Source organism: Taurulus bubalis (assembly GCF_910589615.1).
Source record: "Taurulus bubalis genome assembly, chromosome: 2".
NCBI classification, from domain to species: domain Eukaryota; kingdom Metazoa; phylum Chordata; class Actinopteri; order Perciformes; family Cottidae; genus Taurulus; species Taurulus bubalis.
In genome coordinates this window covers 14,032,330-14,049,443 of record NC_136590.1, presented here as the reverse complement: position 1 = coordinate 14,049,443, position 17,114 = coordinate 14,032,330, and the positions used below count along the sequence as shown (strand labels likewise).

General features: G+C 42.0%; 1 protein-coding gene across 1 annotated transcript; it reads left to right on the top strand.

Moving 5' to 3' along the window:
- The first annotated feature begins 11,518 nt into the window (after positions 1 to 11,518).
- Positions 11,519 to 13,304, top strand: LOC306753815 (uncharacterized protein). Its single transcript, XM_079237732.1, has 6 exons — positions 11,519 to 11,791; positions 11,886 to 12,024; positions 12,124 to 12,281; positions 12,479 to 12,616; positions 12,717 to 12,800; positions 13,068 to 13,304. Exons 1-6 carry the CDS (start codon positions 11,729 to 11,731, stop codon positions 13,215 to 13,217), a joined length of 732 nt encoding a protein of 243 aa, XP_079093858.1. The 5' UTR covers positions 11,519 to 11,728; the 3' UTR covers positions 13,218 to 13,304.
- The last annotated feature ends 3,810 nt before the right edge of the window (positions 13,305 to 17,114 follow it).

Sequence of the window (17,114 nt, the reverse complement as noted above, 5' to 3'; positions counted from 1 at the left end):
CCCACCAGGAAGAACCCCCTGTCATCCGTGCTGTGGCCTTTGAGGTCCAGCACCTTGTAGGCTATATTGCCATTTCCATTAAAGAACACAAGGGTGTAGCCATCCAGGGAAGCCCGCTGTCCACTGGTGTGATACAACTCAACAAACTCAGTGGTGTCCAGTCTGGGGTTGTCGGCGTTGATCTCGCTGATGATGAGGCAGGGGTCACCGCTGACTACCACCGCCAGGCAGAGACAAGCCACACAGGCCAAAGCGACCACCATGATTCACAGCTTCTCCGAAAATAACCAGACAGGGGGAGCTTCTGCAACAACAACAAAAAGAAGTTGCGTTCCTCAGTAAAATATAATAACTGTGAGTGATGATGCTCTGCTTTATTAAACTCAAGCAACACTGGGATCTTATTTTCAGGACAAGATGACTGAAACACAATCTGAGCCACAGAAAAGAACCGACTGGAGCACCAGAAGCGTGTTCACGCAACTGTAATCAAATCTTATGTTTACTACTTGCAGCAGACTATGCAGGCTCCCCAGAGGAGAAACCTCATAATATCATGAATGAGTCTTCTATGAGTCTATTTTTTGTTCATGGTGACATTGGGAATGCACGTCTTCGGCATGAGTCATGTAATGTTGCGAAACACACTGGCAAGTAGACGGAAACTTTGCATGAAACGCTTTTTTAGCCGTGCACAAACAGGATCAAGTGACAAAATGGGAAGATCGTCTCAAATGAATTGGGTTCGTGTCGTTTCTCGCGGAGCAAGTTCAACACATGATGCAGTTTCCCAGTAACGTTGCATCCCCCAAATCACCCACAACCGCCACAGCTTTTAAGACAAATGTGTCTTAAAGAAGCTACATTAGTTTGCCCGACAGTCACTCTCTAGGGAAACCACGTTGGGACAACAACTAAGAACACAAACGTCTTAAACATGAAGAAAGAGTCTGCGGAGTTCAATTCTGCACTGAAATTATCTCCCATCTCACGACAGTTATTCCAGTCACGGTCGGGCTGCTATGCATGCATCTCTCCGTCGAGGAAAAAAAAAAAAGCCTGTCAATCCGCTTTCTATCGGCGCCCACGCAAGGCGTCGTGACTTACTGTGTTTTCTTGGTCCTCGTTGGCCAGGTGTCGCGTGTTGCACCGTCCAAACCTCCTCCGGTTGTAATGTGAAATATTTTTGGGGTTAAAGTTAGTTTCCAGCCCTCCGCCCCGCTCCCTTCATTCACAAAGCAGCACTTTCTCCCCCCGGACTGTGGGCGGTCAGACTGACTGAGGGGGATGATGCCTGCCAGGGGAAGCTCTCTTCTTTCTTTCTTTTCTTTTTTTTTTGTGTCTCCACGGCTCATACACCATTCAGGCAGCCACAGCTGAAGATAAAACACCAGTAAAAATAAAAAGGCGGGTAAAGTGTAACCACCAGTCGATAATGCCACTATACAAAAGATACAGTGTAAAACTGTCGTAATTCCGTTTGGTAAAAGGGACGGCGGCCTTGAGTTCATCCCAAGAAGCCTCGTAAGAGACCTGAAGGGGGCCCCTGACCCCACTTTGTGAATTTAGGGGAGCGCGGTTCAGTGGTAACACTTTAATGAGAGCCGAAGTCTCGTCCACCATCAAGTCATAACTCCTGTTGCTGCAGCTTTCACCACACAACTCATTTTGGGGGTTTTAAGTGATACAAAAACTGCCTGCCAGCTGTATAATATATACGATTCTGGCGTTATATTTGAGAAGGTACCTCTACTTGTGTACTGTGCGTAAAGATAACAGAAGAAGAAGACGAAAAAGAAGAAGAGGAAACAACTTTATGTATGTGACACTTAAAAGGAACATATTTTAGAGAACACAAATGGGGATATTTCCATGGCAAGACACAGGAAGTAGATACTAAAGTATTCGGTTACAGACAAACGAACCTCGAATCAAATGATTATTTTGTCTTTTTTTCACCTACATGAAGGATATAGAGCATGTTTGCTGTAAACTGACCTCATGCTCCTGTATTCATCCAAGTACCACAGCACTGTAAGTTTCTAAGAGAATATCATTATATGGATGTTATAATATTATTGCGTTCAATATCATTAGATTCTGAAGCAGCACTCCCTGAGAATATTATAAGGATTTTTGATTATGTCATGTTAGTTTCGCACTTATCTAATTAGATATAGCGATTGACTAATTCAATTTGGTTGACTTCCCCTTGAGAATTAGAATAATGGGAAAAAAGTGTAACTACACTTCACGTGAACAAACCTTAAACACTACAAGGTTACTGTGAGATTGTTTAAGGCTCATTCCTGCTGGGGTGGAATAAATGCTCAGATAATTTTTGCAAGATCAACTAAAAATCTTACTAAAGTAAAAGTACAGAAATATGTTAATATTTTCACTAATCTTCCATCTGTACAATTTAGAGATTAAAAAGTATCATCAACAAGTCAAGGACATCTGAGATATGACAATGGATTCAAACTAGACCAGCTCCTTTAACCAATTATATTTTACAAGATGATCGTTTGTTGTTTTTTAATGGAAAATCTAAGTAGTGGAGTATAAGGTGCAATATTTTCCTCTGAAATGTTGTGGAGAAGTAGCGTAAAATGTAAATATTCAAATAAAATACAAATATCTCAAAACTGTACTTAAATACAGTACTAAAATTGACCACAGCAAAGTGGGTTTCAGAGGATGCTATTGTTCTGTATTACTCAGTCAATATCTTAAAGTTTCAATTATGCTCTCTGTGTAAACGGTTTCAGAAGATATTGCGACATGTCTATCTGTGGTCTGGGAGTTTACATGATGTTGAAAGTGCAAAAAGTCAAACCGTGACCAGGTTTTTGAGAAACAAAAAGTAGGAACAAATAGCATTGCCGGGCTGAAGCTTGGAGATAAATTGATATCTCTACTGTCACTATATCTCTTTAGATATCAATGTTCCAATTTAAACATTAGCTAGTCTTGGGTTTGGGTTATCATGCAACTTTGTTAAAGCTTGCTCCCAAAAATGGTGCTACAGTTAAGTTTAGCAATTTTCTGAAATTGAAATAAATGGTCTTCGTCTATTTGGTCCATATTACAAGTGACTTTTCTCTCTTGTGTCTAAATGTCTTCTGAAAGAAGTATTTCCATAATATAGCCAATGCTTAAGTATTTGGTGAAAACATTTAGCTACAAATATTGGATTTTGCCAATATCAGCACCATATTGTGGCCTCAGGTTAGAGATTATGTTTAGCCTGAGGTCAGGGCGTCTGTGGTGATGCATTAAATGGGCAGTACTTCATTTTTTCAAGTGCATATTTAAGTATATTTTCAGTGGTGGATTGTTTATTCAGATTTCAGAATTCATATATATATATATATATATATATATATATATATATATATATATATTCAAATAGTATACAGTAACAGACAGAGTTCACATATGTTTGGACTGTGACATCTTTATTCAGATTGCCTGTATGTCTCAGAAGAATACAATCACAAAACCATATTTTCACACTCAGTCCCAAGTACTGATGATCTTCACTTAAGATTAGCATTCTACGCTACACAATAATCAGGAAGTGAGAGGAGGTGAGTCTTAGTATTAGAAAAAGACACCACACAAACATACAGTATGTGCATGCTAAAAGGAAGTGGAAGGTGAGACGTATCACACATTAGAAATGTGTCCAAATTTGTGTGCTAAACCCGTTATGAAAAATCTCTTATAATTTGTGGTTTTGTCATTAATATGTCTCAGATTGTATCACTTGGAAAGGATGGTTTCATTTACGCTAATGGCTGAGACAGACCTGCAGTCCCAAAAACACAACAGAACTGAGTCATTGTAGCAAAAAAAAAAATCATCCTGTCAATGAGCAGAAGTTAAAACACATATCTACTGCCTTGCAAGTCTAGTTTTGGAATTCTTGAAATGTCTTTTCGAATTAACTTGTTTGTTTTTGTGTGTTTGTTTTGTCCTGCAAATATTTCAATGGCTATTCATTTTTTATTTCGAAAAAAATAAAGTTATCTTTGTTTTGATTAGCAGCGGCACAAGACTCAATGTGCAAGAGCAAGCTAGCAATAGCTATTTTATAATTACATTTTTTTTCACAAATGCACTACATGTATTATAATTATTTTTCCCTATTATTTTCTCATGGCACAGCTCCTGTCTCCTGTCTGTTCATTCTGCCTTGTCTTTCTGCTTCTGGTCTGGTCAGCGAGCTGGTCCACCTCAACACGCTCCTTAACGCTCTTTATCCAATCAGATTTCACCTCTGTTTCTCTCTATGTTTCTCTCTCTTCTCTCTCTCTCCAGCGGTTAAACACATCGTGACGGCCAGTGAGGGGGTTCTGTACTGTGACTCCTCACAGACAGCAAAGCACCCTGCACACACACTCCGCTACATTAGGTGGCGCCAGCGGTATGCACCTAGTCAAGTTGGTTGCGATCCGCCACTTAAAATTGTAGAAGAAGAAGCTGCCGCTGCAGAGATTTTGGCCCAATCCCAATCTCCCCCCAACCCCAATTTTTACTCTGATACATTTCCCCTGAAACTTCGTTACTCGCTACAAAATCAAATCTATCTTTAGAAAAAAAAAATCATCGGGGACTGTGGTGGAACACAGACTCCACCAAGCAGGTTTGGCGAATCACAATATTATGCATTGCCCTCTACATCATCTAGTCCAGCGCTCCTAAACCTTTATTGCGCCGCGGACCGGTTACGTGAAGACAATATTTTCACGGATCGGGTCCCATCTCGGGGAGACTGGAGCGGCGACACCCGAAGTGTGTTCGTTATGTCCAGTCTACTGACTACTGCTAACTAAACCGTTATGTCCAGTCTACTGACTACTGCTAACTAAACCGTTATGTCCAGTCTACTGACTACTGCTAACTAAACCGTTATGTCCAGTCTACTGACTACTGCTAACTAAACCGTTATGTCCAGTCTACTGACTACTAACCGTTATGTCCAGTCTACTGACTACTGCTAACTAAACCGTTATGTCCAGTCTACTGACTACTGCTAACTAAACCGTTATGTCCAGTCTACTGACTACTGCTAACTAAACCGTTATGTCCAGTCTACTGACTACTGCTAACTAAACCGTTATGTCCAGTCTACTGACTACTAACCGTTATGCCCAGTCTACTGACTACTGCTAACTAAACCGTTATGTCCAGTCTACTGACTACTGCTAACTAAACCGTTATGTCCAGTCTACTGACTACTGCTAACTAAACCGTTATGTCCAGTCTACTGACTACTGCTAACTAAACCGTTATGTCCAGTCTACTGCTTAACTTATAACCCGCTGCACAAAGACACGATGTTGAAATGGAAGCTGTTTTTTGTGCTTTTTTTTTTTGCCGATCTCAGGATATTCTACCTTGGTTTTAATCCAGAACACCGGCAGAGTTAAACAGATTTAAGTTTCATTTTTAGGGTAACGTAACATCTTGACATGTGTCAAGAGGTTCCGTCTGAGGTTACCACAGATGGATGTATCCAGTCATTTTTCACAATAAAACATCTTTCCGGCCTTGATGTTTTTAATTTACTTTAAATTGTTCATTCATTCTTTCTGGACGGCCCGGTACCAAGGGACTCACTGCCGGTACTGTGGGTAAACTTCATAATTCTGACCCTTTGCTTTTTCATTAACAGCCTTTACTTGTACTTTTACTTTCAATACTTAAGTACATTTTATATCAGAAAAATACTTTTGATACTTAAGTACAGAACATATCAGATACTTTAAGACTTTTACTCAAGTAGTATTTGAATAAGTGACTTTTACTTTTACTGGAGTAATTTTCCAGTAACGTATCTTTACTTTTACTCAAGTACGGTTTTTGGGTACTTTATACACCACTGCATAAAACAATATTCTGTACAATTGGGTATTTATTTTATACTTTTTATTCACTGATTTGAACGTCTTCCTCACGAGATTTTTTTCCTTTACTCGTTTTTGTCAAAACGAAATGGTTGATGAATGTAAAAAAAAAATATTATATATATTTTATGCTTGCATTCCTCTGATTTCATGTGTTTTTATGTCCCATCTTTAATCCGTAATGTTGTAGTCTATTTTATCAGGCTGAACGCCCACGTGTCTCTTTGTTTACCTTTTTTTTTTTTTAAGTCTTCATGCTTCCATTGGGAACTGCGTGTTTAATGTCACATTGCTATGAACTGTGGGTAATTCCCTTAGGCAAAGTCAGCATCTAATGCTGATTTACGGAAAGGGATCATAAAGGGCTCAAAGTATCTGCCAGAGACCTCAAGCACTACGATGTGACAATGGGACACAATTCGCAACTCTTATGGTGTGAACACGGCATAAGTGAATGACGTACTCTGCATGTAGTTTTTAAAGCTGTTTTATGAGGAAAGCGTCAGACAGACGAGCTGAATCTGAAAACATGTTTTGAACCCGAAAAAAAAACGATCTGAACCTGAAAAAAGATTTGAATGCGAAAAAAAGAGATTCAAAACTGTAAAATTAAAGAGTGAAAGTTGAAAATATAAAATCTGTTACTGAAAACTGAAAAAAAATATTATTTTTCAAAGTTCAATATCAAAACTTGATTTTTCAGGTTCAAATCTTATTTTCAAATGAACAATACATATGAACTGGATTTAGCTCCATAGACATGCGGCTATACATCTCATCAGTAACTGTGTCAGTATTTGGGAGAGGGCCAGAGAAAACTACGGAGTCCGCCATTGTTTTGGCGTGACCACGCACCGACTCCACATTGATTTTAGTGCATCCGAGTGGCGAAGTCGGGAGTCATTACCGCCGACATGTAAATAATCTTATTGTATTTACGTTTATCTTTAGCCAACAGTTTTAAATAGGACTCGACGTCGCCCGCTCTGACCCCAGAAATACATTTGACTATGATCCCTGGTTTCGCTATCTTCACGTTTCTAACTATGGAGCTCCCGACAACCAAAATGTGTTCCTCAGTGCCACTGAGTGGCGAGAGGTTAGAAACGTGAAGAGGCTGGCGGTGTCCAGAGGACTGCTCAGATGCAGGCTTCTTACTCCTTCGTACAGTCACCCAGTCTCCCGGCTGCTCCGGGGCTACCGGGGAACAGTTAACGCTAACAGAAGCTATAGCTAGTTGGTCCGCACCGACTATGGGAGTTGGGCTGGCTATCGTAGCTAACGTCTGAGCTTCAATGGTGCGTAGCCGTGCATCTCACCCACTGAGCCTGCCTCCACCTTGCAAATAAAATGGAGTACTACAGCTTGCAAAAATAATATAGGCAGGGTCCCCTTGGACCTTGCATTATTTCGACTGCGTCAATAACCAAAAGTAAACAATATTTTCTTATATTATTATATAGTATGTTATCTTGGTTGCAAAAAATGTCAAAAATGTTTATTTTAATAACTTGCACAAAATATGAGTATGAGCAAATAAACGGATTCTGATTCTGATTCTGTTGTGGACAGGTGCAGTCCTTAATGATGAAAGCAGCTTTGACCGCACAAATAAAAACACGCATGAACAACTCGAAGAGACTCCACACTGGCATCCTATGTCGTAATGTTGCAGGGTCGGGGTAAGTGTCTCTCTGCACAAGTCCTGGTCTGCCAGGCCAAACAAAAACAAAAAAACGAGTGACTGAAGAAAGGTTCAGGGGCTCAGTAGCAGAAGTGTGTGTGTATGTGTGCATCTGTGGAGGGTTAGGGGGTGCAGCACAGGACAGAGAACAGGCCAAGCACACAAAATGATTCCTTCCTGAGACATTGGCGTGTGGACAGTAACGATGGTCTAGATGAAACGTGTGTGTTAACGGTGAAGGCGTTTTGGCGTAAAGTGAGTCACAGGGTAAGATGTTGCTATGCATCCGGTAAAAAGTCAGATATTCGTTTTCCACCACAGGTTGCCAGGGGGAGATTTGTGAGGACTTAGTTGACAAACATCACATTTGGGACCTTCACTTTGCAACTGACAGAGCAGAGGCATCACTACAATATAGTATTTTCCCATCCACTACAGATTATTGATCCATTCAGAGACTGTTGAGAATCACGTGTGTAGGAGCCAAATGTGATCACATGTTGTTCCTGAATATGTACACTGGGTGGCGCTGTTCTGTGTTCCTGTGATTATCTATAAATGCAATTGGAGCATGATTGACAGCAGGTGTTGGACCCCGGAAAGGGCAAAAGGTTTTGACCGCTTCGACGGTACTGTTGGGCTTAGAGAAACAAAGCGTTAGTAGTCGGCATTCAGGGGCCAAATGAATGTTCATCCACGGCATAAAAGAATAAACACGACTGATTCATTACAACGTGTCCGTGGATTACTAAATCAAATCAAAGGAATGCCAAGGGTTCGAGGCACAGCAGGAGCGCGTCAGCCAGGTCGATCCAGAGGGAAAGGCACCTCAGTATCCCAGGTAAGGGACCGGGCTCCTTTAACAACGCGTGTTTAATACAGTGTGTATGTACACCCTTCTTCACATTTTAATTCTCGTTGAGGCCGAGCTCACTTGAACCTGGCAGGCTACAAGTGCTATCTGGCTCACCGTTTTCAGAAACACCATCTCTTTCTGCTACATGGCCAAAAAAAGCTATGCCCCGACTGGAGTGCTACTTTGTCATTCTACTGTATGTAAAACACGTTTTAAAAGTGAAGGGGGGAAAGTTGAAATTGTCTGTGAAAGCCACATTCTGAACAGCCAGTGATTGGTTAAGGGTCTGTCCAGTATTTAGTAGGACACAAAATATGAAAGAACTTCCTTCAGTAAAATGTGCTCAAAATGTCTTTTCTTGCATCACAAACCTATAAACAAAACACATAAAAGTTATTCTTTAAAAAGAAGAAAAAGAAATTCAGGTAAAGCCTAAAACTGTTCATAGTTTTAAAGAAACTCATTAATTTGATTTTTGAAAGGACCGGTGACCATATCATACAACCAAGTTCATACAATCATATTTTTCCATTCTCTTGATAGCAAAAAAAGAAAACAAAAAAGGAAAACAAATCCAACCTGGAATAGTAGGTGATACTCATTGCGACTTGTTTTCTGTGCACTGCTTTGGGCGGAGCTAGGGGACAGACTGGGGCTGCAGCTGCCCGGGGGGGCCCCGCTTGGCCAGCAGCCTGCCGCACCGCTTTCCAGGCCCTCCGAGTTCTCCAGCATCTCCTGGATGAGAGGGGGCATGGAGCTGGGGATCTCCATCTTCAGGACGATGACACGCTCAGCTCCTGCAGGGAAGGTTGGAGAGCGAGAGATACATATTAATATGACGTGAGCAATCGTTTAATCAAGTAATCTTTGAGCATTATCCACATATAAACACTCGTGACTAGTGAGAGGCACAGACCTTTAGCGCTGATGCTTCTCAGATCCGTGATCTTCATCAGCATCTTGGGGAACGGTTTGTGGGGCCTGTTCCAAGTCCTGACGATCTGCGGAGAAATCAAGTACAGAGACAAATGTATAAATTATCGACTGTCATAATCACACTTAGCCACTAGGTGGTGCTCAATGAAAGAGCACAGCAGAGCCACCCGACTGTTATTTTATCTGACATGGGTGGCACCCAGTCATAACAGTCCATTAAAGCGACTGTTCAGTACGTTTTGTGGTGACTTACCTCCAGAGATGGGCAGTATTTATATTACTTGTATTTGAAATATGTATTTCAATTACTTGAGTATTTCGTAATCTATATTTGAAAAAATATATAAAAAGATAAAATATCTAACGTAATTTGTAACAAAATACTTTAAAGTGGAGTAATTTTGTATTTAAAATACTCAAAATACTTTCTCCACGACTCAAAAAACAGTTCACGAGTTCAATCTTCAGATCTTCAAGTTCAACGGATTATCTGTCAAGGTAAATATTTTATCTGAGTGTGACAGATGTCAACTAGCTTGATGTATTATAATGTATGTCTGCCTAGGCGAAAGAAATATATACTCTTGTATATTTAAAATATACTTACGTTTCCAATAGTATATTTCAAGTATACTATCAAAAAAGTGTACTTTCTGCAAATATATAAAAAGTATACTGTAGTATACTTTAAAAAAATATATTAAAGAACTTTAAGTGTAAGTTCTGTGCAATTGCTCAAATGTACTTCTTTGTACTTTAATTTCAAATATAGTTTTTGTATATTTCAAAATGTATGCTCTAAATTAGCATTGCAAAAATGTATTTAAAGCACATTTGATAAATACAGATTTATATATACCAAATGTTTTTATATTTTAAGTAATATTTGAGAAGTATACTTTCTGAAAAATATATAAAAAGTATACAAAAGTCATTATTTTAAAAATTCAACTTTTAACACACTTTAAAATAATTGTACTGTAGTATACTTTCAATACATATAACCTACATGTATGTGAAGGACAGAGTGGACGAGCTTGGCGCTGCCCTCGTCGTGGTCCACGAGATTGTCAACGAGCGCTGGGAGGTCTGCCTCACCATGAGTGAGAAAGGTTTCCAGCAAGTCAGCTTTGTCAACAGTATTGCTACAAGTTGTAGGCTACAACCTTGGTTGTAGCCTACAACCAAGGTAATGTCATTGATTGTAAATGTGTAACAGAGTGATATATTTACTCCTGGTTCTGACCTCAAAGCTAAACCAATAATTACATGTTTAAAGTAGTCTGATGGAATTCTGGGCACCCATTTTAATTTTATCTTAGTTTGTCAGCCCTGTTTCAATTTAATTTGAAGCATTTAAAGCTGACTGAACCAGTAGACTAGGCTCCTTTGGCAGCTAAGTACAAGTTTGGCAGATCTCCTGGCCACTTTGTGTCACTATGATTAAGACCTATGTTCTTTATTCTCTAACTGGGATATTGTGTTTATACTCTAGACCTCGGGGAGAGAGGTATGGTGGAAATTTTATTTAGAAGACATTATTCTTAAACGTGTGGATCATTCAGTGAGGTCAGTTCGCCCAGACTGAACCGGGCCATCTTGGAATGATAGCAGGGGTATCTTTCTATTGTTTGGATTCTTCTGTTTTCTTTCTCTGGGCTATCATTTTTCCTTTCTTAGGGCCGCGACCACGCAGCAGGCGCCAGCTGGGTGACGTGGACTGTCCCCTGTCTGCACACGGATGGCAGTGTGGGGGTAGGGGAAGGGGAGAGGGCAACCATTTCAAACAATAATTGTTGATTGTATAAAACTCATGTGAACTATTTTTTCCGGGTCAGACCTCCGAACCATTTGTGGGGAAGAGCTCTGCCCATTCAATTGAATTATTTCCAAGTTTCTGTTTAATAAATACTTAACGACATTTAAGTGTTTCACATCGCATTTGTTTTCCACTGAAGGAGATTGACAAGTTAAATTTCCATAACAGGAGGCATGTTGACTTTGTTGCTGACCAGGTGGTTAGCAAGCTCATTGGAGTCGTGAAGAAGAAGAACAAAGCTGGGGTGGCCATCAAGCATTTCCAGATACAGTCATCGCATTGTGATTTTAGGGGGGGTTGTATGAAGCTGAAATTACGTGATTACATTGTTGTCATAATTGCTAGAGCAATACTCAGTAGCTGAGTGGAAAATTATCCAGAGATTTCTAGTCTCTTGTTTGCAGAACACATAACTGATTATTCTCCACTCCCTCTCCATCCAGGTGAAGAACCACTTGTGTCTGTTTGTCAATTGCCTGGTTGAGAACCCAACCTTTGACTCTCAGACCAAAGAGAACATGACCCTGCAGCAGAAGAACTTTGGGTCCACTTGTCCTCTCAGTGACAAGTTCATTAAACAGGTGCCCATGAAGAATCACTCACACTAGATTTTTACCCACAGAAGTGTAATCATTCAGATATCACAAATTCCTCTTTATTTTCTGTTCTCCATAGGCCACATCCTGTGGGATTGTAGAAAGTATCATGAACTGGGTGAACTTCAAGGCTCAGACCCAGCTAAACAAGAAATGTTCAAGTGTTAAGCAAAAGAAAATCAAAGGGGTGCCTAAACTGGATGATGCCAATGATGCAGGTATTGTATACACACCAGTTTTTCTCTTTTGCACAGTCTTGGTCTGTTAAGAAAGCCATTTAGCCGCCATCATCCTGCAATAACCGTGTTCTCTGGCAGGTGGGAAGAACTCCATCAACTGCACGCTGATCCTCACTGAGGGAGACTCGGCCAAGACACTTGCTGTGTCTGGGCTGGGAGTGATCGGCAGGGACCGCTATGGCGTCTTCCCTCTCAAAAGAAACATGCTCAACGTCCGGGAGGCCACACTCAAACAGGTTAGGCAAAACAGCATTTTGCTCGTCGTCATGACATGGCAGCTGCATGTGTTTATTTTTATAGATGCACATGTCTTGCATATTGTATTGTTGTATTTCCCTTTGATGGACACAGATGCGTTAACAATACCTACAAATGCATTATAACAATGGGTTCAATGAGGGCAAATATTGTCTGTTTGTGTTCATGCTCTTAGAATGTGGCCATCACAGAGGAGGAAGGAGCGGAGGAGGAGGACACCAGCGGGCCAGACTACAACTACCTGCTGAGCATGCCCATGTGGTATTTGAGCAAAGAAATGAAAGAGGAGCTGTGCAAACAGACGGATGCTAAGGTGTGGTGTCCATCTATACTGTAATCTTACCGGCTTCAAATGTAACACTTCCAAATTGGTTTCTCGTGTAAACGTCTTGGACCCAACTGCTGTTTCATAGATGACGGAGCTCAACACCCTGAAGAAGAAGGCTCCAACAGACCTGTGGAAGGAAGACCTTGCTGCTTTCTGCGAGGAACTGGAGGTAATGTCTCTTTATCTGTCTCACCTTGTTTCTTCTGTACATACAAAGTACCTACCATATGTGACTGAGGCACCACCTCAACTACAGTATGTCTACCACAGTGGTAGAGGTGGGATTGGCGATATAACTTCCATAATAGTCATATCTCCAATCCCGTGTTAGCATGCATGCACAATGAGAACTGATCTAAGCCTCTGGTTACGTTCAGTTGTCGCTGTCAAACTTTTCTCTCCTGAATAATCTTCTGATCTTGTTCCTTGTGCTCAGAGAATTAAGGAAAAAGAAAAGGAGTTGAAGCAGGAGACTCTGCCCACGCCACAAGGTCGCCGCGTTGTCCCGCGCATTACCAGCCCTATGACAGCTGAAGCTAGCAGGGAGGCTGATCTTGAGAGAGGAGAATGCAAGAAGGCCAAATAGGTCAAGGTATGTCTTCACACTAGACAAGGGTCTTGATCTGCCTTATTATTTATAGTAGTGGTGCAACGGATCACAAACTCACGGATCGGATCAAATATCGGATCAGCAATCTTTTTTTATGATGATATTGTTGTTTTTATGATGGCAGCTAGTGCCACAGTCCCAAAATCATTTCAGCCTCTCTGAAGTTTGTAAATGTTGTCCCTTTTACTTTTGTTTTTTCTTCCTCATTATAAACACAATTCAAATGATATGGAAATAAAAGATTGTATTTTTTATCAAACACAGCAAATCTTGTCATTAGTAGTTTTAATTATGTATTATTAGCTGCTTTGTCTAACCGAATATTGGAGATTAATTACGACCTGTTCTATATTGCTGTATGAAGCTTCTTTCACATCAAGATTGTTTTTGTCAAATTATTAACCTTGAATCAAAATGTTGTCATTTTCATGCAGGAAGAAAACCTCAATGGCAGTTAAAGAAGTGTTACGAAAATATTTACTCGCCACCCGTGAAGTAAAATCATTCAATCATGATTTATTCGTTGCACGGAAGGAGCAGAGAAGAATTACACAACATGATAGACAAATTGCATATCCTAGACTGCTCAATGAACGAGCACAGAGTTACCTCTTAAATACATTAATCACAGAAGATCTCATGCCGTCTTGGCCTTAAGTAGACATGAGTTATACATATAGTTTATTAAGCTAATTGTTCACCTCATTAGCCTCAACAAACATAACAAAAACTGGGACACTGAGAGGACAAAGCAGATTTGTGCACATATCCACCGCAGGAGAGCATGGGACAATGCAGTAGAGAGGGAGGCCATGTTAACTGGAGTGTGTGTGCATGTGGTGGCGGGGGCGGGGTTATGCTCAGGTGCAGAGGGAGAGAGGGGGGGGGGGGGGGGGGGGGGGAGTGATTCAGAGAACAGGTGCCGGGATGAGGGATAATCAGGCTCAGCTGGGGGCAATTGGTGTCTGTGTCTCTCCCTGTTTTAAAAACCAGTAGTAGCGAAGGAGGAGGGGAGGCGACGCGACGGACGCAGTAAGCCGAGGCGACGGCGCGGACGCGACAGGACCCGAGACAAGCAGGCAGGTGCGCTCAGGGGCGAGGCCGAGAGCGCACCCGAGTCAGACAGTAAAGCTTGTTATTTTAAATGTACAAACATAAATAAAAACAACCCTCATTTTCTACCCTTTTTCTTTGAGTTTGAACCTTTTCATATGGTTTTACCGGTCATTGCATAAGCATGTCGAGGGTAAATCTTGTGATCAAGCCTAAAACCACCTTTGTACTCCAGTTTACAGGTTTCCGTAACTACGTGGACATGTATGTGAAGGACAGAGTGGACGAGCTTGGCGCTGTCCTCGTCGTGGTCCACGAAATTGTCAATGAGCGCTGAGAGGTCTGTCTCACCATGAGTGAGAACGGTTTCCAGCAAGTCAGCTTTGTCAACAGTATTGCTACAACCAAGGTATTGTCATTGATTGTAAATGTGTCCAATCCATATGTGATTGGACGCACGTGCAGGTCTAACCAGGAGGTGAGGGCAGGTCTGACGTTGATGAATATTGTCTCTCTCTCTCTCTCTCTCCTGTCTTGCAGGCACAGAGGAAGCTTTCAACCGCTTCTCCTCTTTTTTTTTTTTCTCGTCAAGAAAGCACCCAGAGAACCTCATCAGCATTCAACATGCATCACTAGCTCACTGAATCCAATCACGTGCGCTTACCATACAGAGCGCATGTTTGTGTGTGTGTGATGGAGGGAGACAGGGAGAATCCTTTTTGTGTTCACTGTGCATCCCCAAGGTCATGCACAAGCGTTCACGAAGAGACCCGAGACAGGCGCCAAGTGTGAGGTTAATATGATAATCCAGGTCAAAGTGTGGGATGAGGATTTTGTACATTTAGGTTAATGGAAGCAAAGGCAACACCAGTGTGCTTCTGGCTGACCAGATGTGTGTTGGGAATAAGAAGAAGAACTCTATACATCACGGAATACATGTACAGAACAGAACACCACGGATCTAAAAACTCCCATTAACCCTAGAACACTAATGTTATTAATAGTCACACTATCACTAACGTCGGGTGAATTTCACCCAATATAATGTACCTGATAAAATATACTTCTCATTGAAATATATTCAAATACAACAATACAAGGCAAGTTGAAGTACTCTTCTTTTATTTTACCCTATAGAACTTCTCATAAAACGATAAACGGGTACCACGGGGAGACCCTGAAAAAAGGCTCAAAATCCGATGAAAAATTAGGGAATCGTCAAAAAGAAATTATTAAAAATATAAATAAAGAAACTATGAACTTGTTATTTGGTCCACATGTTCCTGGGACATGTGAGTCTTATTTCAAGGAAAACATTATTAATGTTAAAAGTCAATGTTAAAACCCATCTGGAAGAAATTTTCACACTATCACTAACGTCGGGTGAAAATCACCCGAACAGGTGCCTGTAGAAAAAAACATTTCTGAACTCCTAAACCCGGCCAACATGAAAACTTTGGGGTGGTTGCTCCCATATCCTTGGCAGATGTCACTAAGGTAGTCAAAAAGCTCCTTTTGTGGCAAGGCGCCAGGGGTGGATGAGACCCGCCCTGAGACGCTGAAAGCGCTGGACATTGTTGGGCTGTCTTGGCTGACACGCCTTTTCAGTGTCGCATGGGGGTCGGGAACAGTGCCCATGGACTGGCAGACCGGGGTGGTGGTTCCCATTTTATAATATAATAATAATAATAATAATAAAAGCTGGTCATATCAGGTATTTAAAACAAACGGCAGTGTAAACAGGTGAGTCTTAAGTTGTTTTTTAAAAGACACCAATGGATCCTATGCTCAAGAAGGGGGACCGGAGAGTGCGCTCGAACTATCGTGGTATCACACTGCTCAGCCTCTGGGGAAAGCTTATGCCAGGGTGCTGGAAAGGAGGCTCCGACCGCTTGTCGAACCTCAGATTCTAGAGGAGCAGTGTGGATTCCGTCCCGGCCGTGGAACAGTGGACCAGCTCTTTACCCTCACAAGACTACTGGAGGGGTCCTGGGAGTTTGCCCAACCAGTCTACATGTGCTTTGTAGGTCCCTCTGGGTTTTTTGTGGGGGGTGCTGCGGGAGTATGGGGTGCCGGACCCGTTGGCACGGGGCAACCGGTCTCTGTACACCTGCCGTAGGAGCTGTGTTCGAATCCTCGGTAATAAGTCAGACACGTTCCCGGTGGGTGTTGGCCTCCGCCAGGGCTGCCCTTTATCACCGGTTCTGTTCGTGACTTTCACGGACAGGATATCTAGGCGCAGCCAGTGGGCCAGTGGGCCAGTGGGCGGATGATGTGGTCCTGTTTGCCTCCTCGGACTGTGACCTCCAGCATTCACTGGGGCGTTTTGCAGCCGAGTATGAAGTGGCAAGGATGAGAGTTAGCACCTCCAAATCTGCGGCCATGGTGCTCTGCAGGAAACCGGTGGATTGCTCCCTCCAGGTGGGGACAAAATGCCTACCCTAAGCGAAGTAGTTCAAGTATCTCGGGGTCTTGTTCACGAGTGAGGGTAAGGTGAAGCGGGAGATCGACAGGCGGATCAGTGCGGCTGCAGCTGTAAAACAGGCGCAGTACCGGTCCGTCTTGGTGAAGAGGGAGCTGAGCCGGAAGGCAAAGCTCTCCATTTACTGGTCGGTCTACATTCCAACCCTCACCTATGGTCATGAACTCTGGGTCGTGACCGAAGGAACGAGGTCTCGGATAGGGCTGCAACAACGAATCGATAAAATCTATAACATTTGAGGAGAGCAACTGGCCGGCCAGCGTTTCTGAGATTGGAATGAGACAGACCGCTCCTGTCTGACTGGCTTAGAAGACCTCAAACAGGAATCTACAATCTGG